Source organism: Empidonax traillii, unplaced genomic scaffold, assembly GCF_003031625.1.
Source record: "Empidonax traillii isolate 1590-97213 ecotype Southwest subspecies unplaced genomic scaffold, ASM303162v1 scaffold591:size1139884, whole genome shotgun sequence".
NCBI lineage: Eukaryota > Metazoa > Chordata > Aves > Passeriformes > Tyrannidae > Empidonax > Empidonax traillii.
Window position 1 is genome coordinate 346300 of NW_020955784.1, and position 21160 is coordinate 367459.

General features: G+C 39.0%; 1 protein-coding gene across 1 annotated transcript in view; it reads left to right on the forward strand.

Annotated features, from left to right (window-relative positions):
• The window catches only part of LRRC1 (leucine rich repeat containing 1), a 68019-nt gene that overhangs the window by 37660 nt on the left and 9199 nt on the right, over window positions 1–21160 (forward strand). The window contains exons 5-10 of the mRNA XM_027898320.1: window positions 8583–8639; window positions 10241–10304; window positions 11067–11141; window positions 12882–13026; window positions 15054–15172; window positions 16229–16312. Of these exons, the coding sequence (XP_027754121.1) occupies window positions 8583–8639; window positions 10241–10304; window positions 11067–11141; window positions 12882–13026; window positions 15054–15172; window positions 16229–16312 (544 nt within the window). The remainder of the gene's footprint in view (window positions 1–8582; window positions 8640–10240; window positions 10305–11066; window positions 11142–12881; window positions 13027–15053; window positions 15173–16228; window positions 16313–21160) is intronic.

Here is a 21160-nt window from a genome sequence, read left to right on the forward strand (position 1 = left end):
AATGTAATTCTGTTTTCAGGTTTAGCATAGTAATGTCTGATTAACATATGGTCTTAAATGATTCAGCAGAAGTGAGGGGGAGGCTTATCTTGCAAATACATAGGAGGAGGACTGGATGTAGGTGGTCTGGCCAGGCTGATATAAATAGTATTAAAAATAGTATTAAAAACTCTTATTCTGGCTTATCTGAATTTAGCACGGCAAGTAATATTTACAGAGTGTGAGTTGGTAGAGCATTCAGTGATAATCACAGCTGTTTGGTAACCAGCAAAACTGAATGTTAAGGAACTCGGAAGTTTACTTCAGGAACCCTTTATAATATAACCCTACAGTGAATGCAGTGCCATCTGACCTTTAAGTAAGAGTTCTTGCATCCTGTGTGTTACACAAGCAAAAAAAAATTAAGACATATTTAGCAATATTTTTTTAAAATTAAATAATTCTATTTTTATTGAAGTTGCTGAAGATTGACATGGCGTGAGTGAAATGGAAGATATTTTGAAAATGAAATCATGTTGTGATAGTGAACTGGCTTAACTTTGCAGTCTGTTTCAGTAATCTTGATAAGCAAATTGGAGAATGTTTGGTTAACGCATTCAGAAGTGAACAGACTGAGCTGTAATTATGAATCTGCCTTTTGAAGTGTTCCTGTCCATTCTTTTGGTCTATGCTTGTTGCTGTGTGTGAGGCAGAGAGAGTAGAACTTGAAAGCCAAGCTTATATAGAAAGCTAGTCTTAACTAGCAGCTTAGACTACCTCTGTAATATATTTGGGAAATTCCTTGGCAATAAACTGTAGAACTTTACTCTGTTTTTTAAAATTTGGATGTTACTTGTAGTACTGGCCATCTGTTTAGGCTTTCCTCGAGAGCGTGGCTGAAAGATAATGGTTTTTTTATCCAGTTCTTGCTTAGGGAAGATCTGTAGGTTTTTACAAGCCAATTAATGGTGTTGACAATTCAGTTCAAATAACTAACTGTGCAGCACTGGTTTTCAATGCCTTTGCTGTTTAAGTCTAGGATGAAAAAATTATTAGCTTTACATTTTTGGTGCCTGTTTAAAATTAGTTTTCCGAGAAAGGAGTATTCCTCTCCTGTAATTTGTGTCCACTTCTCCCAGCTCTGTAGAAAATGGCAGGTGTTAAGGCCATAATCCTTTATTTCAGATTTTGTTATGAGAATTGTTCTTACTAGAATGCTGCTCTGCTTGTCAAACTCCAGAAATGACCTGCTAAAGAAAGCCTTTGTGCCTTTCCCCTGAATGTTATACATTTAAATTTGAGAGGGAAGAAGAGTGTTTAATTTAGATACAAGTTACTCTGTCTCCAAAAAAGAGGAGGGGGAAAGCTCTTGAAGATGATTTCTGGATGAATGGTCTTTAACAATACTAATGAGACATAATAACAGTTTAATCAAAACCAAATCTAGTTACCTTGCTTTCTAGTTGTTTTTTCAGCTTCCCTTATATTCTGAGGTAGAACTATAGGACCTCATGTGTGTGAAGATTGTTAGTGGCCTCATTTTGGAAATTTGTACTTCCTGTAATTTCTGGCTTACATAAGAATTTGTGGGATTCGCTACTTAAGAATTTGCAAAAATTGCTTTCCCATATTGCATGGTGTGGACAGAAGGTCTCCGTCTTTCAGTTCTACCAGACATTAATTTTACGAAGATTCATCAGTGCTCTTCATCATTCATACCGTAAAGCAGGTTTCTGCAACCAAAGCATAACCAAGGCAGGACTGTTGTACTATTTGTAGGTTACCATATAATGGATATGAATTGTAAAGGTTCTTTCAAGGTAACTTTGTCTAATAGTATGTCAGCATTATGCAGTAGCTGGAAACAAATAAGCATGTAGTGTTTAACCTTGTAAAAAGAAGGGCAGAATGCATACCTGGAGCATATAGACCACGAACTACGTGGTTATGTGTTAAGACACCCTTACGAAATTCATGAAGCATATATGGCATATTCAGAAAGCATATATGGCTTCCCTATATGGCTAATGTTGCTTTTTGAAAATATCATTACACCAAAACCCCACATGGAGCTAGTTGTTCAGACACTGAGAGAAGATATGTTGCTGGCAGGTAGAGTTGGTGTGGGTGAAATACAGCAGACTCAGGGAAGAATTGAAGTGGTAGTTAACTCTGAAAAGGGGTGAGTGCTACAGGAACTCTTGAAACCATCCACGTTTAAGCATCTAGTTTGATAAAATGGGTTGGAAGGGACCTTCAGAGATAGTCTAGTCCAACCTTCCTGTTATGGGCAGAAACATCTTTCATTAGATCTGGTTGCTCAAAGCCCTGTACAACATGACCTTTGAATGCTTTTAGGTAGGGGCATCTACAACTTCTCGGGGTACCCTGTAACAGTGTCTCACCACCCTCGCTGTAGAAAAATTTCTTCTCCAGACTGAACAATGCCAACTCTGATCCTGTCTTCATAGGAGAGGTGCTCTAATCCTCTCACTGTTTTTGTGGCCCTCCTCTGGACCCACTCCAGCAGGTCTGTTCCTTTCTTGTGGTGGGGCCCCCAGGGCTGGAATGCAGTGCTCCAGGTGGGATCTCACCAGAGCAGAGTAGAATCACTTCCCTCAGCCTGCTGGCTACACTTTTTTTGATGCAGTCCAGGGTATGGTTGATCTAGGGGTTGGAGTTTAGAGATTGGTCTTTTCAGGGTCTTTGTGCAGTTGGTGATACACTCAATGAAGAAAGGAGAAGAAAAAGAGGCTTCTTCTCAGGGTGACTTAGAACAGGAGCCTATCCCAAAGGTACGTATTGTATCTTCACATACATGCGGTCTGAGTAAGTGGTATTTTGAGAGCTGGCTAGTGACTGATTAACCCTGTCATTTTCTTGGGGGGAAAAAAGCTGCTAAACCTCAGGTTCTCAATGAATTGTTGATCTGCTGCTAGAAGCCTGTGATAGGCTTTGTGAAGGGATGGGAGTAGCTTAATAGGATCAGATGAGTGACCAGTCATCCAGCTGGTGTATCCTGCAACAGGGTCATACATGTTACTGGTAGTTTTATTTGGCCAGTGGGGATGGGCTGTCATATATTTAAATATAGCTAGTTTCATGCATTTTTTCATGCTGTTGTCAGAGTTCCACAGTTACCTTCTCATCTCTTGGAAGACCCTTGAATAGACAGAAAAACCAGCATATTCCTTCTCTGCACAAAAAAATACAATAAGTTGCCTAGTTTAAACGCCCCAGTTTAGTGTCACTATGAATGTTTCAAAGTGTATGTGCTGTATAGAGATTCAGGTGCGGGTGTTATCTAAGGTGCAGGTGTTATCTAGCAGTAATCTTCAGGTGCTGGCCCAGTGAACTGAAGTCCTTCTTCAGTGCAGTGGCCAGAATGTGGACTTCATCTCATTTCTGTACAGTGCATCCTTGGGCAGTGTTCTGTAGCCATTGGTGCTGCTCCATAAAAAATGTAATACCAGACCAAGTTCAGAATCTATTTTGTGTTCTCACCCTAGCTATCCTTATTGTGCAGGAACTTTCCTTTTTCTATATAAATGTGAGGACCTGTGCCCATTGTCCTGTCTTTCCCTTCTTTTTGTGGTCATACAAACGTGAGGAAAAACTTCATTTGGGATTTTATATTCCCCTAACTGGCTGAAACTTGCTGGAAAGGGTGCAGGGCAGTGGATTTCTGCAGGTGCTTTAGATCTTCATCTTTTCCGACTTTGCTACCTTGTTTCCCAAAGCCTGACTTCTTATCTTGCAAGTTTAGCTGTGTGCTGCTCTTGACATAAGGTCAAAAAGTGTAGCTTTTATTAATCAAATAAGAGAAGGCTGTTGTCCATTTTTTAATTGACTGAGCACCTTAGCTTTTATATTAGTTCATTTTGTCATCTATCTTTGTTTTCTCCTAGGTTTTCCCACCTTTCTCCTTCCACTTTTGTCATTTTTAATTCCCCCTCTCCCTCCCCCCGCCTCCGTCCACCAAGAAAATAGCATATGTCTTACTATGCTTCCCAGTGCTTTTCTCAGAAGCCTTTACTGGTGTATCCCAAGGGCTTAGATGCTCCCAGACTTTCTGCAGGGACTGGGATAAAAATAGGGTATATGGTGTATTGTCATTTCTTAGGCTGACTTTCTGTCCCCATGAATGCTGCATGAATGTCCCTCATAAAGTTGAAGTGCTAGGATAAAGTCATCTAAGTTTTGTATTTTATAACTTTGCAAGACAAAGCATATTTAACATATACCATACATTGAAAATGTAATTTTATTCAAAGTAGCTAGGGAACGTGCCTCTCTGTCTCTGTCTGTCCCTCTTTCTTTACTTCAGTGATGTTGTTTTACCTGTTGTAGTGAATTACTGTTGTTTAGAGAGCAATCTGCCTGTGAAAGGGTGTTTTTTAGGGCATGTTGCTGCTGCTAATATCATTGTAATTAATCCAAAGAAAAACTGACTTCCTTTGGGAGAAAAAGAACAACACGTTTTGTTTCTGATCTTTGTGGATGATTCTAGTGTAACCTTTATTTTGGAGGAGAGTACTGTGGACATGGAGTGTTTGTGGTATTCCCTATCTGTAGACCGTTGGATTATGAGTTTCTCTCTCAAATAGGAATGCTCAGGAAAGACATTTCCAGCATTTATGTCTACTTTGCTATTAGTTTTGTTGTCAATTAATTGAATTCACGTTCTTTTCATTCTTTTAGCTCGTGATGAATATCTACACTGACTATGGGTATAGCACTGAATAAGTATTATTTATATAGTTTATATTGAAACTGACATTTTTAGCCATGTTGTACCTTTAAATTCTACTTGGTTCCACCCTTACACCAGAAATCATCTGGAATGCCTAGACGAAAAACTTATAATTATTTCAGTTAACTGCATCTTCTGCCTGGTTTGGCTGTTTCCTTGTGCTCAGTAATTTCACACACATGTTCACTGTTCAACATGTGTGTGGTAGCTTTTGTAGTGAGAGTTATTACAATATTAAAGCTTTTTACAAGCTTTGGTGAAATAGTTTCTAGTGATAGTGGGGTTTAGGGGTTTTTTTGTGTTTTTTTCTTTCTCCTTTAGAATAAAATTACATTTTCTTGTGCATTTTCTCTTGGTGTTTAGGGATTTTTTTGGGAGCAAGGACTGCTTGTTGGAGAGCAAGCTGCAATGCTTTATGGAGCATTTGTTTTTAAATGCAGTTGGGGAACAGCTGCTTATGGCACTCTCTTTAGCCTGGATAGACTAGATTGCTGTTGTCTTTATGTTTTATGGATTGAAACAGGTAACTTCCCATGAGTGATTTTTCTTTTCTAGATGAAGATGAGAATTAGGGAAAGACTCTAAAATCATTGAGGTGTGGCTTGCTTTAGTTCCTTTGAGGGACTTCAGAAAATTGGGCTGACAGTGCCCCTGTAAAATTAAGTGCATAGGGGAAAAAAAAAAAAGGAAATTATTTCATTTAGTATATTGGGAAAAATTGCTATTTGTAGTTGAGAAGAGGAAAGATTATACTTTCTGGAGAAAGTGTTACTAAATCATAAAAATATTTGAAAAATAGCAAGTAATGTAGTGTTTTTTTCTTTCAAATTACTTAAAATTGGTTTCTTTACATACCTTAAAACCAGCAAAATGTTAGTGAACATACAGTGTGTTATGTGAACATACTGCTGCTAAATTTTAAGGACAAGATATCCCTCTGGTTTTTAATGTATTAAAGATTGGTACTTAAGTATATCAGTGTGTCTTTTATACAGTGCTATTTTATATGAAGGGAGCCCCTGGTGGTCTAGAGGTTAAGGACACAGCACTGTCACCGCCAAGGCCTGGGTTCGTTTCCCAGTCAGGGCCACTCCCTGGGCAGATGGAGCTCGTTAGCCCTGTAAGGCAATCCATCTACGTCCCGAGGACCTCGCTGCCACCGTCCAAGCGTGCTTGGCCCCGGCAGATGAACCTCAGGATTAAAGGGTGGGCTCAGTTCCGTGCACACTGTGTCTCACCTAAAAAATCCAATGCGCAGGCTGGAAGGTTTAAAGACCTTCCCCGGTTCTTCGTTCGCGAAGACTGGCCAAATATATATATATATATATATATATATATATATATATATATATATATATATATATTATACGATAGCTTTCACGTTTTCACATTTTAAGTTGCAGCACCTAGGTTTGCTAGGAGCTGTTTCTCTAACTGGTCAAAATTTAAGAATAATGAGTCACAAATTTCCTTTAATTTTCTGATATCTCTATCAGATGGATCCACCTTAAACATAACATTTCAGTCTAATGGTGCAGCTTTGCTGGTTTAAACTTAATAGACTTAGTCTGTATTTTACATTACTTGGTGGAAAGCTTCATTTTTCTTATTGAGGTTGACTTTCACTGGGTTGGACTTAAGACCTTGGAAGAAGTAGAAAGGATAGAGTACGGAGTGTGAGACAGTGCCTCTTTTTTGTTCCTGGGTAGAGTTAGGGTTGTGAGCGTGCTGTGGGTGAGAATAGCTCTAGAATAAATAAAGCATTTCTCCTTCAGAAAGCTGTGTCATTAGAGATGAAAACATAACCCAATAGGTAGTTCACTCCTGTAAGAGGAGGACCTCACCTGGGACTGTGGTGGGCCACAGTCAGTCTCTGAAATGCATGGAATGTGGTTGGGTGCAGAGATGGCTGTGGGTGGGTACTTGCAAGGGCAGAGCTTCCAGCGCTGCACTACAGCTGCCTTCCTTGCACCGTCTTGGCACTCGTACCGACCCAGGTGTTTAGGGGATTTATTCTGTGTTGGATTAGGGATCTGTGTTACTCTCCTTGCTGGGATATTTTTAAACAGGATCAATTTCCTGAGCTGATTCACTGGCCTGGCCCAGTTTAATGATATGATAAGGCTGGTTAAGATGGTGGTTCCCAAGTTCTCACTGTTGAACGTGGTTTTGCTGACAAAGATTTCTGTTTAGCCACTGCCAAAGTGGTGTCTGAGATAACAAAAGAAATTAAAAGATTGCACCATTTTACTCATCAACACTTCAGTGTGATGAGGAGGGAGATAAGTAGATGCTGGGTGATGTGTAAACATAAGATTACAAAGCAGCTTGGTGGTGTGCACATCCTTTTTGTATTCTCTTGATAAAAATGAGTCATGGGCCTCACCTAATATGAGTTCGAAGAGAAAGTGTGAAAATTTAAAGGAAGATTGGACTAGGTTTCTAGAACACCTGTAAACAAAAATATAATGGCAGTCTGTGGGTGTCAGTGTGAGGAAGATCAGACTCACATTCCTCTCAGAGGGAAATGGTTCTCCATCACCCTTTCCTTCTTTCTCTTCACTTGTTTGGTTTCTCTGGGGATGTCAGATACCATGTCCCATCTTGGCTTGTGTTTTATAGTGTTAAAATTTTTACATGTGCGTTTTCTCTTGTGTTGTTAGACTGATGGCTGCCTTATTACCTTCTTTCTCTCACTGATTTTGAATGGCAGTAGCTGAGTTATTCCCACTTAACTTTTAATTGAATTTGTAATAGGCTTCCACTAAAGTATCTTCACCTATATGGCATATTTAAACTGTACTTCTTCTAAAGGAATACAGAACCCACTGGGTAAAATGTGCTTATTTTAAAAGCTGGAGAGGGCTGCTGAGACTGTAATCAAAACTCCATCCAGAGTCAATCATTTCTTTTTAATAAGTCACTATATCAGTTCAGTTCCTTGTCTGCTTAGATAGCTGTATTGGAGTTGCAATGTGAAGAATATTTTTTTTTTTTTATTTAGTTTTACTGAGCTGTTTTTTTTACTGGGGATAACTAATGATCCTATATTTCAGTATGTTGGTATTGGTTGAGGTGAAAAAAAAAATTAAATTTTTATGGTCTAAGTGCAAGGGCTGCTTTTTTTTTTTCCCCAAGTTGTACACATTTAGAGTTAATGTGTTTCAGATTTAGTGGAATTCTTGTTTCTAATCTAGATTTTGTTTAAGGCCTAGCCACTGTCCCCCTTCCCTGCACACCAGGACAGAATATATTGTTGCAGAAAACTCCTTATTTGCAATCACCATATCTGATTTTTGTTTTTCCCTGGGATGGTGGAGGATTAGAGCAGATTATAGTGTTGGGATAATGTCTGACTCCTTGTGTTCCATTTAGTCATAAATGAACCCCTGAGAAATCTGAATGTTGCTATGGTGATGTTAGTAAAAGCCTGGGATATGGAGTAAGTGAGCAGCTTAGAAGCATAATGTCACTTACAGTAATGAGCACGCCGTCATTAGAACAGTGATGGGTTTACCTGGTGCTCTGTAACTTTGGTAGCCCATGACAGATTCTGAAAGCAAGTAAGTAAATGTGATTCATATGAGTATGCTCTGTTTGGTAAATTGCAGCTACAAACCTCTTAACAAATGGAAATTTGTATTTTGTCTGTTTACCTTCTAGCTTTAATCTGTTGCAGTATCACAGAGAAACAAGCAAGAACATAGTCTTTGTATTCTGCCTTTCACATGATGGACTGAATTAAAACAATAAAAAATCACTTTACAGGAATTTTGTTTTAAACTGCCTAAATGCACACTTCTGAAAAATAAGATTGTATTAAAATGTGTTTGTTTTGTTTTTTTTTTAGTCTTTATAACCTGGCTTCACTGGAACTGAGAGAAAACTTGCTGACGTATTTACCTGAGTAAGTGACATTTCATGTGTTTGATTCTATCAGCAAAATGTTCTTATTCTTAAAATCTGCGAACATGTGAAACCGAATGAGCTAGAAAAAATATTCAGTGCCAATTAACGACATGTATGAGATAAAACTTTCTTTTAGCACCACCTGGTTACATCCGTTATTCCTAGCTGTACTTATTAACTGGAGCTTGCGGTTTGCATGGATTGGCTTTGCTCTATAAAAAACATTCAGTATAGAACACAGCAGCACCAAACATTTCTTTCACTCATTTGAGCGAGTGCATCTGCAGTGGGAGTGGTGGTTTGGGTTGTTCTCATGCTGAAATTTCATAACCATGAGAGTAGGGTAACAAGATCTTGGAGATTTCCACTCTAGACCTTCATAGCATTTAAATAAGTGTTCGTGTTTGGGTCTGAGTAAACAAAAGCTTCTAAAACCTGGAGGCTTCTACCAAGACTTCTAAAGCCTCAGTAGCAAACTAGGCCTACTGATGTTGGAAGTCTGACTCCACCCACTGTGATTTTTGGGGAAAAATGTTATGTAGATGTCTCTGTGCTGTCTGTGGCAGAGGAATTCGTGATCTTTTGTAAGATGAATTTTGTATCTTATATTTTGGGGATCCTTTTTCCCTGCCTAGAAGAAGCCTCTTCTTTCTCTAATGCAGGAGCTTCTTTCCTTCACTGACTGATTGCTTCTTGCAGGAGCTTTGCTGACTCCTATTTTGCCTGCTTAGATAATCTAATAGATATTGTGAAAGATTTAACCTATTTCAATCAGAATCTCTTCCCTAGTTGCTTTGGGTTTCTTTTTTCCTGCCAGTCTACCCACTGCCTTGGTTGTGGCTGTTTATAGCTGTGAGCCACAAGGCACTTTAAATGTCAGTGATCAGAAGATAGGAATTGCTAGCTAAGTTTTGTCATGCAGTGTCAGAATGAAACTATCACAACTATTGACAGTTTTATTGCTCCTGGAAAATTCTGACTGCAAGTAATGTAGTTGGAAGTCTTGCTGGCTTTCGTGCTACTGTGACTTTGGGGAAGGTAAGCAACAGCCTGTTTTTGAAGGAGAAGGATGGCTCTCTGTGTCTATTTATGTTCAGAGAACTTCTTTTACATCCTTTTGGGCTTCCCTCTGTTTACAGTCTCAAATCCAACTTGAAATACTTCAGAAATTGATGGATCATGCTGAGAAGTTAAATAATGGATTTATTGAGTCTTGGGTCACATAGTTACATATGATCACTATGGGGAATTTTTATCCAGTTGCATAACTGTAAATTTCCCCTAAAAATAAATCTAACTAACTGTACTTAAACTATGTGGCATTTTCCACCCCAAGGGGACTTATGATTAAAATAATAAAAAAAAATGATTTGGTTGCCTATTCTAAGTTTTGAGTTTCAAGGAAATACAGTTAGACTGACAAACCAAATTATTTTTTCAGAAAGGTATTGCTGCAAATAGTCTATGTCTGGTAAAATAGCTGTCTGCCTACAGTACATTGTAATTTGAAATTCAAGTTTCACTAAAATGAGATCATTCAAATACATAGGGTTTCTGTTGGGTTAGTCTAATGTGGTTTTGCTTTGACTTATCTCACAGATCACTTGCCCAGCTGCAGCGACTAGAAGAACTTGATTTAGGAAACAACGAACTTTATCACTTGGTAAGAGAACATGCCACTGAAAGTGCACGTTGGTCTTTTTCTTATGCATCATTTAGATTAAATAGGTTGTAGGATGTTCAAAATTGAAGAAAGAAAAATATATGGAGGGAGAGTCTTTTTGTATGTACAGATGAATTCTGGCAGTGAGCTGGTGCTTCCTGTATCTGCTTAGTCTTGTTCAGTACAATACCACTTTACTCAAAAATCTGCAGCTGATCTCTAGAAAATGAGAGCACTGCACAGCTTTTTTTATGGAAGTAGAAAGGAGTGGAAGGGCACAAACCCTTGTCTGGGCTTGCTGTTACAATGAATACATGGGCTTCTGTCGGGGGCTGGATGAGCTGAGCACAGATGAAAGCTCACTTATTTTAGGGTGAGGGAAGGAATACTTTGTAAAAGGGCTAAGGCAAACTGTTGAGAGTAGCAGGGTCCTACATTGTGTCAGATTGATCTCCCAAAAAGATATCTCTCATCTCCCATGAAGTCTGACTCAGTTAAATGTTGGATTTGAGTTGATCAAGAGTGTGCATACAGTTTGTTAGTTAATGCTAGGTAAAGAATGGTAATTTGTTAAGCTATAGCAATTAACTTGTATGATGGAGTTCCCAAAAGCTTACAGTCACCCTTGCTACATTTAATCAAGGTACTTCTAAATAGTGCTTGCATAAGAATTGGTTTACTTTTATTGTAATTGTGGGGTGGCCGTTTGTTTTTTACTTAAAGCTGCTATGCTACTTAACGTTATGATGTTTTATGTTATAGCCAGAAACAATTGGTGCACTTTTCAATCTTAAAGACCTCTGGTTGGATGGAAACCAGTTAGCTGAAATACCTCAGGTAAAGATGAGCTCTACTGATACTGTTTTGAAGATGCTTTTAAAAGAAAACCTTTTCATTCATACCTAAAGGGAAGTGCTTTAAAATGAAATAGATTTCTCAGTTCACTCTGCCTGGGTTTGGTTTTGGGTGTGTAGAGGTTTTCTCTTAATAAATTAATAAGAAATTGGCCAACTGACAACTTGACAACTATATGTTGTCAGAAATTTTCTTTTAAGCATTTTGACAGAGGAATTGTTTCCTAATAGCTTCGTTGTTCAATTTTTAGGATGACACACCCACTGTTTACCATTCTTGCCCAATGATCAGGGAGCCACTGGTCGTCTGAGCTAACCCTCACTTGTGTGTCTATCTAAATTGCAGTTTTAATAGTTTTGAGTATGACTCTGCTTTTTGCAGTCATCTTCATCCATTGAAGCACAGTGTTAGCAAGAAGTACAGTAACAGAACTGTTGCCATAAATAGAAATTTTGATTCATTCAGGCAAATCCCCCATCTGATATCAGTCACGGGAGGAGGGCCTTAGCATTTAAAGCTTAGAGCATTCCATATTTCCCTTTCTTAAGAGCTGTGATAACGTATGGGATGGGTCCTTTTCCCTTTTTTGCCTTACAAATATGTCAAAACCTGTTTTTTTCTTCAGTTCCTCCTGCAGTTTGCTGTTATTTCTTGTATTGATCTAATTGTCAACTGTGTATCTGGGAAATCAGTTACAGTTTAGTGGGTTTAGTTGACTTTGTTTTTGTTGGCTTGGCGTAATAATTTTTTAAGTAGAAATAATTTATAAAAGGTCAAGTGTGACTTTAGCTGCCGTTTTTATTGAAATTGGCCATTATTGTGCATTTTGTCTAATGGCCAAAAGATGAACTTGTAGGATAAAGGGTATGTGTATGTGTTTAATGAAAGATCCTCTTGAGAGGCAGATGTTTCAAAAGTAGAACTGATCCTGTGAGTTAGGATCAAGGCTATTACTGTATGAAAATTTCATATATGTAAAAGTAGAGGGCAGTTCTACCCCAGCTTTTCTGTTCTCTGAAAGGTGGATGACTAAAGTAAGAACTATTCTCAAGCATGTATAGAGGTGTCTGTGTACGTGGGAAATGGGAGGGTGCTCTGATAGCTAATAGGGGCAAAGGCATTTCTCTAATTGTTGGATTACCATTGTAAAAAACTTAAGTAGTCATTAATAATTATAGATGATGGCAGTATAACTTGGCAGTTAAATATGCTTGCTAGAGCAACACTCCCAATTCCTATTCCTACATTTGTTGTAGTTGGGAGATGTGAAGATATGAAATCCCTAGATGTCGTGGCACGTTGCTGTAGCAGCCGGGAGAGATTAATCCTAATTTGCCTAGGGTTAATTGGGAGGGGTAGATTTAATTATGTGCAGGTTGATAATCTGCCCTTCTGAAAAAACAACTTTGCAGTCTACTTGAGGAAAACTCCGGGTTTGGCTGGTGTTTGCCTGGGTGTGCTCAGCATCCCCTGTCTGACTACAGAAGCCATTCTTAATAGCTAAAATAAGAAACAGTGACTAAATCACTTGGTTGGTTTAGCATATGTAAAGTGTAATTATTTACCTTTTTTTCTGCATCTAGGGGTCGTATAGAGAATGGCCAGTTTAGAGGTCATACAGATAATTGTTTAACTTTGTGGGATTTCATTGCGATGGTACATTTTTCAAATTGCTTTCTTACGTGTTTGAGCATGACTTAAATTTTTTGCCTTGTATCGCAGGAAGTAGGAAACCTGAAAAACCTGCTTTGTCTGGATGTTTCTGAAAATAAATTGGAATGCCTTCCTGAAGAAATTAGTGGTCTGACTTCTTTAACAGACTTGCTTGTTTCTCAGAATTTACTTCAGGTCTTACCTGATGGCATTGGTAAGTACAAGGTGAATGCTATCACACAGAATCATTTAATCCATCATATACTGGAAGTCACTTGTTTTCAAGTCTTTTGAAGTCTTTTTTGTGCAAAAGATGAGCTTGTCCAGGTTGCTTTTTTTCCTTTTACTTAGCGTTAAATGCACAACTCTACTACTTTTGCATTTTTATTCTCTACATGACTACCTCATAATCATCTTTCAGTCTTCACTTGATACCTACCAAACAAAATAAAAGTTAATATGTCCTTTTGGTTTCCACTGCATTCATGTTATCATCATAACTCCTTTAACACTGTAGAATTTTAGCTTGTAACATGTTGTGGGTCACTTAATAAGACTGACTGACAGTATCACTATAAAAATACAAAATTTTTAGTGAGGATGTGTATTTATCTTCGGTTGGACAATGTGATTAATCCTATACTGAACCCAGTGGATGACTGGTTGCGCTTCAACGCATTACTCATTGCCCTTGAATATTCAAACTACAACCTTTCTGCGTCTGACCCCTTAGAACAAGTTCGGTAACTGCAGAATATTTTCTGAAGCACTACCAGTGCCTTTTTTAAGGTACATGATTTTACCCAGGCTGTAGTTGTGACAAGTAGTCAGCGAAGAATTTTTTCTCTACTTCTCACGAGCTGNCTGGCTCCAGCACCCTAGTTATCACCTCCCAGTGAGGAAGCTGCTTCTGATGTCCAGCTGGGATCTCCCATGCTTCAGTTTACAGCCATTGCTGTCTTATCTGCCACTGCAGGGAAGACTTTGCCTCTGTCATCTCTGTAACTGCCCTTCAGGTAGTTGTGGGATATGTAGTTCGTAGACATCTCCTTGGCTGCCTCTTGGTGGGAGTCAACAAAGGCAGCTCCCTCAGCCTCAGCTCACATGTGCCCTGGCCATCTTGATAGCTTTCTACTGGACCCCCATCATGTGAACAGGGGGAAGACAGGACATGACGTGAATCTGATAATGATTTTACAGGTGTGGTTTCACTATTTGCAAGTAGATGGGATATAGCAACTTCCACTGATCTGCTGACTGTAATTCTCCTAATGTAGTCCAGCTAGTGTTTATTTCTGGTGAGAGCTCGCTGCAAGTTATATTGAGCCTGGTGCCTTCAATAGTCTCCAGGTCCCTTCCGGCAGGACTCTTGTACAGCACTCATTTCCCAGGTGGTACCCGTGCACAGGGTTATTCTGCCCGTGTGTGGAGCTCTGCACTTCTCTGTGCTAAACCTTGAGTTTCTCTTTGGGTTGTTATCTTTCTGTGTATCAGACGTCTCTTCATGATTTAGCATCAGCAGTGAACTTGATATGCCAGCCTATTACAGCTGTTTTGGACTATGTAGGGATGGCAGGGAGGTGTCAGCAGCTAGTGATGTCTTCTGAATTTGCTATCTTGGGCTCTGCCCATTCTGGTGCAAAGAAGAAGAACAAGGTGAGCTTTCTGTGCTGAAACGGCATTTTGTTCTTCATGGGAAGACCACCTTCAAAGAAGTTTGATTTCTAGTCTAAAGAATTAACTTGGGTTTCATGTCTGACTAACTGGGTTCTGCATTAGGACAAGGAGACCTTAATCCAGTTTGGCTTTGGGCTGTCGCTTCACTGAAAGCCATTCTCACTGTAGTTGAATAGGCGTAGGTGATCTGCACACACACTTTTTATTAATAGATGTTGTATAATGGAGGAAAAAACAGATAATTTTCACCTGTTTGTAGGCCTTTGGGTAGACACATCCTTGATATTTACATGGCAGATATGTTCAGATTGCAAATGTATTGCAATTTTCTTAGGCTTAAATGTTGGATGTGAATCTTTATATTGAGTATGAACTCAATGATGTTAAAACTTGCAAAAATAGTGCAAGCACCAAGTGAAGCAGTGCTTGAGTTCTTTTTTTTGCCTGAAAAAATTCATTTGTTTTAGAGGATTTCTACAAGTTTTGCAGCAGTAACATTTTATGTAATTAAAGTAGGTATTGGAGGATACTAAACTAAAAAACCACATTTTTCTTTCTGTCCAGGAAAATTGCGGAGGCTCTCCATTTTGAAGGTTGATCAGAACAAACTGATTCAACTAACAGATTCAATTGGAGACTGTGAAAGCCTTACTGAACTAGTTCTCACAGAAAACCAGCTGCAGGTAAACATTGTCATGGCTACTCAAATGGTGGGTGGTAATAAGACCTGCTGTTAGGTGCTGAATCACTTAGCTCATTAGGTTACTCACCCCTGCTCTTACTAAGCAGCAAGTTTTCTTTCAATGCATCTTATTTCTTACCTGTTCAATGAATGCTGGAGATCAAGTTGTTTGTAGTAACAATATGCCCTTCAAATGCTTCAGCAATTACAAATTCATTCGTGAATCTTTCATGATCAGTAAGGGAATTGGAACATGTGGAGTGCAGGTATCACTTACTTTGTTGTGTTTGTAATGTGGGGTTTGTGCTGTATTGCATTATTGCCAATTTTTCCTGTGCATTATCTGGATCAGACTTGCTGGAACTGAATGGGAGCCCTGAGTGCTGCAGAGCTTCTGTTATATTGTTCCTTTCTCTGCTGATGTTCTCCAGCCAGATATTAAATATGATGTGTGGTCAGTTAAAATAAATAAGAATTCCTTCTGTTAGGTGTTTCCTTCCATTATTTTGGAACTGTCTTCACATGACACTGACACTTGAAGAGTAGATGTCACTATAAAGATCTAGGTTTGAGCATTTCTTAAATTCAGTTGGTATGATTGAGTTCGGATCATAAGTCTTATGGAAAGATGCCTCTCTAGAAGTCAGTTCATAGCACCTAAGTTAGGAGATTGCTTCTCAATTAATGTGGAAACCCACCTTACCTATATTATGGAAACCTATGTTATCTAACCTGAAGTTAGATATCTAACCTGAAGTTAGATAATATGGGCATTCTGCACACGTGCATTGTGTACACAGCTCTTGTGTGACTATTGTCTTAGTGCAGAGATATTTCATGAGTGAATTTGTATTAGAAACTGACATTCCTAGATATTTGTTCTGCAATATAAATCTTTAGATCTTCTTTGGAAGGTCTGGCAGTAATGAGGATTAACTACACTTCAATTTTGAAAGTGGATCAGAATATTAACTAAATTTTTAAAGTGAGAGAAGTTTTGTTCTGACTGTGTATTTACAAATTCTGTTTGCATATTTTTTTGTTTATGTTGGCACAGTCATTGCCGAAGAGCATTGGAAAACTAAAGAAACTGAACAATTTGAATGCTGATAGAAACAAATTAACATCTTTGCCCAAAGAGGTAAGTTTTGTGCAGATGTGATAGTACAAGCAGAAAACTCTTGGTTTCAAATGCCTACAAGAAGTAGCAGGCAGCTTTGGTGCACTGGATATTCTTGCCAAACTGATCATAATCAGGAACTTGTCCATTAGATCCAAACAGCAGCTCTGGTGATTTGGTGGCTTGGAAGTGCAAAATGTCTTTGCAGTTGAATAAGAAGGCTTGGATCTAATTAGCTTGTAACTGGCAATTCCCAGTGTGGGTGTCAGGTCCAGCACTATTTGAAGACTCGGACTTCTGGTAGGTGGAACGCATTTAAACACCAATATGCCTCGTCTGCATGTAGTGTAAAAGTACTGTTAGCCTCTTCCTCGCCTCACTCTTATGAGTAATATCAAAGGGAAAATTTCATATTCTGAAAAGTGGCTCAGAAACTGTCTTGACAGTCTTATTGATTTTGAAGACCTCTGGACTGCTTTTGCCCTTAAATGTGAGGACCTGATGTGACCAAGATACCTCAAATCTTACAGCTATGATCACTAGGACTTCTTGTCTGTTTTAACAGTGGGTGGAATGAAACGAGGCTATAGAGTTTCTGTTGTGACACTAACTGTAACAAAGGCCTTAAAAGTTTAGTTCAGTTGTACATTCTGGGAAGAGGTTAGGGAAAGCAGCATCCTGTGATTGGAGCATGGGGCTGTGAGTTGGTTCTGTTTGCATTACTGTTTCTCTGTAATCTTTGTCCAAGTAATTCTCCCCCTTAATTTTCTTATCTATAGCTCTGAGTTTGAAGCTTTTCTTCACCACTTTCAGCTACTTCAGGAGCACGAGGGATATGTACTCAGGTGGCAGCCAATGGGTGGAAATTGAGAGGAGTAGGAAGCAAAATGGCAGGCAACCTGGAGGTGGGAGAGGGGGGTCAAACAGGGATAGAGATGCTGCTGTGGCACTGGCAGTAACAATTCCGGTGTCCTGGATCTGAGCTGCCACAGGCCAGTCACCTAACTGGGAGGGAAGAGAAGGTGTGAGTACTGCAGTTTCTGTAGCAGGACAGTGTCTTCTCTGCAGAGGTGCTGCTGGTTCTGAACAGAAAATTAGAGGGGTGTACCCAGACAGGTTGCATGTGGAGGGGTGTACCCAGACAGGTTGCATGAATGCTGGCAAGAGGCAAGACCCTGGGAAAACTGTGTTTCTGGGTTGGTATGAGATGGCAATTTTGATTTTGTGCTCATTCAGCAGAAAACTTTCCATGTCTATACAAAGAACTTTAATACATGACACAAATATCTAAATATCTGAAATATCTGAACTTGAGATTTGTGCAATTTGATGTCTGCTCTGCCTTTAAGCAGAATTGCTCTGTTTGGTATAGCATATAAGGTTTTACTGGTACACTTTATTTCCAGATTGTCCATTAATGGCTTATGTAATGTATAAGCAGTTTTCTTAGTTAATGGAGTAGATGGTATCAGTGCATGAGGGCAAGCAGTGTGGCTTGGAAGGAGCAGGGACGGAAGCAGGTGAAAGGAAAGGGCTTGGCTTCAGAAGCAGGTAAAGCAGGGTGAGTATGGAGCATGTCTAGGGGGAATAATGGATCTGAGAGCTTGATGCAGAACAATAAAGGGATTAATGCTGAGCAAGATACTGGAAACGTGGAACCAGAAATGAATTTCAGAGGTGGAAAGTGTTGCTCAGTCGGTGAAGGAGTTGGGGATATCCAAGGGTGAAGAACGAGAATGTGTGAAGAAACATTACTGCATATGAGAGGGACAGAGGGGGGACAACTGAACAGAAGTGGGAAGAAGTCAGGGAGAAGGTGGATAATGAGGAAATTGAAGGTAGTATCTGGAATGAGGTGAGCTGAGGAGTTGATGGAGTCCAGGAAATAAAAATGGGAGAGGGTGGTTCCCAGGGAGCTTGGCAGAGAAACAGAGGAAGCAGGTTCCTTGACTCCCTATCCACTTCTTTTAAAGGAAAAATAAAAATTCTATTTCAAGGTGCCCACACCAATGTGTCTGACTCATTAGAGCAAATACTGAAATTATTTAGTGTAAGATTTTATGTTTTGCTCTGTGGAATTTTAATTTTAAAGGAAGTCAGTTCTTCTCTAACTGGAAGGTCATGTCCACCCTCTAGATCAGTGCATTTGAATTCCAAGCTGGTAATGTGACAAATAGAAAGCATAAACAACTGATGCAATGGTTTGTATCAAAAATATCGTTAATATGCATGTATTGCAGAACCTGCTGTCTAACTAAGGAGGCTTTTCAGTTTCAGTTTTTCAAGTTTCAGTTTGCATTCCCTGGGCTTAGGCTGTGCAGTAAAATGCTTTTCCCTCTTTAGATTGCCTTCTAACAATGCTGAAATACTAGTTTCAAAAACAAAGGAATCTGCTGCTCTCTGCTCATGTTTCATCTGTTCCCATAGCTGTATTTTCTTTGTATAGTGTTCTTCTTAACCAATGGCATTTTGCTTTAAACTAAATGTGAGCATTTCTATAATGCAATTTTTCTGGTTAAAATTCAGAGGAATTCAGTGAAGAGATACGTTTCATATCTCTAAAAGAAAAACGTTCTGTGTAAACTGAGTGCACAGGTGTAGCAAGTACTGTTTGCTGTTACGCAAAGCATCCACTGGAGCAGCTTCAGGTGTGCTGATAATGGCAAAGATCCCAATTCTGAGTTTCCCTTTGGATGGCAGGGAGGAATGATTTGGTGTCTTGCGTGAAGTGTTGGATTTCCATTTTCCTTCTCATCATTACCGACCTGGAAAAAAAGTGATATAAAATGCATTGGTAGAACACTTAAGGAAACTGAAAAATGTGTCACCCTTTTTCTGTCTGTTGGAAGGCTCTGCTTGACAGTGAGGGAATCGTACTATCTTTTCCATTTATTTTCATCCTAAAACAGCTAATTATCTTTTAAAGCCAGGGACAAGCTTCTACAGTAGTCATTTTCAATACCCATGTCTGCTGTATGTTGCTTAAGTGTGGTGAAGACTGAGGTCTTGGACCTTTGCATGTCAGTCAGTGTTAGTATTTGTACACTGGTTCCCCCTTCACAGAAGCTGAGTCAGATGCAGAAGTAGAGTATGCACCACAGATACTTTTGTTCATTTATCTTCCCCTCTTTTCCTTTAGCTGTTTTCCTTACCTCTTTCATTCTTGCCCTGCTTTACAGAGTGCTAGAACAGCTGTGCATTTGTGGTCTTCATCCTTATAAGTAATGGGTGGATGACAAGCCATTACTGGTTTCCATTGGAGAGGGACAAAGACACAGAGTCTGGTAACATGCATGTAAAAAAAAAAAAGGGAAAAAAAAAATGTGAGAAGAGTACACGTAACCAATATGGTATCTGCTTGCTGGTGTCTGTCCTTTCATCCAGAAATATTCCTGTAGCAAAGAGAGCTTTTACAGATAGGATGGCAGAAAGTATGTGCCTGCTCTAATGTAACCTGATGAGATAATCTCTGAGTTCTAGCTTTTCTGAGGCAGTGTGGCTTTTGTTTTTTTTGTATTTGTGAGGAAGGGGGCCAGGGGGAATGTTAGTTTGATTTTGTTTTGATAGCAGTTTAAGATACTTGGATTTTGGGTCAAATCTGTTAAACCGTTACATTGCCAGATTGTTTCAAGGCATGTTTGTAAAACCATTTTCCATCTCTTGGTGTAAGATTTCTGGGATTATTTAGGAGATTTTATGCAAATCCACCTTCAAAGTTTCCTGGTTCAGAGGTTCTTCTGTATTGTGTACCGATTAAAGGTAAAATGTGGAACAGCTGAATGTATGACCAAGACTTGAGTCACTGACGGGTTTCATCTTCATTATCTCATCTTGCAGCTTGATCCCTCTCTTACTGAACCAAGTGGTGAAACAGACTTCAGCAAGAACTGAGAATGTCTAAACCTGTTCATAGTTACAAATGTTTTTCCCCTTATACTTGAAAGACCTGCTTGGTGACTCTTAGGCATTGAAATATCACCCTGGCACAGGAGCGCTGGTGAAACTGGTGTGTTGATTTTGGCACTTGCATAAATAACCTCCTTGGAATGTTTTCCAGTTTATGTGCTTTTGTTAATGAGTCTTTACAACCTGCAGAGATCTTGTTATGTGTCCTTCCTGACTCTGAGATATATTGTGAGAATTATTACTCCAGTAGGTAAAACTGCAGTATTTTTTTGGCAGTAACTGTGCCTTTTAATTTTGTTTTTAAATAAGTTGAGACTTCTTAGTTGTTTCTGGTTTTAACTTCTGATGTCCTGTGCCTTCCCTCATTTGTGTAAAAGTATGTGTTTATGTGTCTCAGAGGGGAAAAAGGCACTAAGGAAAAATGCAGGAAAACTTGTCTTGAGACAGAGGGCAGAGAAGCTCTCTTGCTGTGCTCCTCGTCCTCTACTATTCACCGGTGGTGCAGGAGGTGTTTAAGTGAGTTTGCTGATGATCTTCCTAGCCAATTTAAAGTTATTAATAACTGAAAAATAGTTAATAATAGTGAATTGGGCAGTTTTTTCCACTTCTAAATGTATTCTATGTTTGCAGTTAAAGAAGTAGTATACTTTATGTAGAGTCAAGGAAAATTCTGACTTTATTTACTTTGAACCCAAAGAAAATTTTGGATATGACACTCTGGAAAAGATTTTATAACACAAGGGAAACTGTGTTTAAATTGCCAATGTATTTGTCTGGCTTGTATAAACCTAGTGAGAGTTCTTGACGCTGACAGCTGTTTTGAGAGTTGAATAAAAGAGATGTGTCATTGGACTTCAGTTAACTAGTCACATGCTGAAGAGTAATCATTATAGTATTTGTCATAATATCGTAATTTTTTTTTCATTGCTTATACCTGTGTGAAAGATGATAACTGCTAAAGGA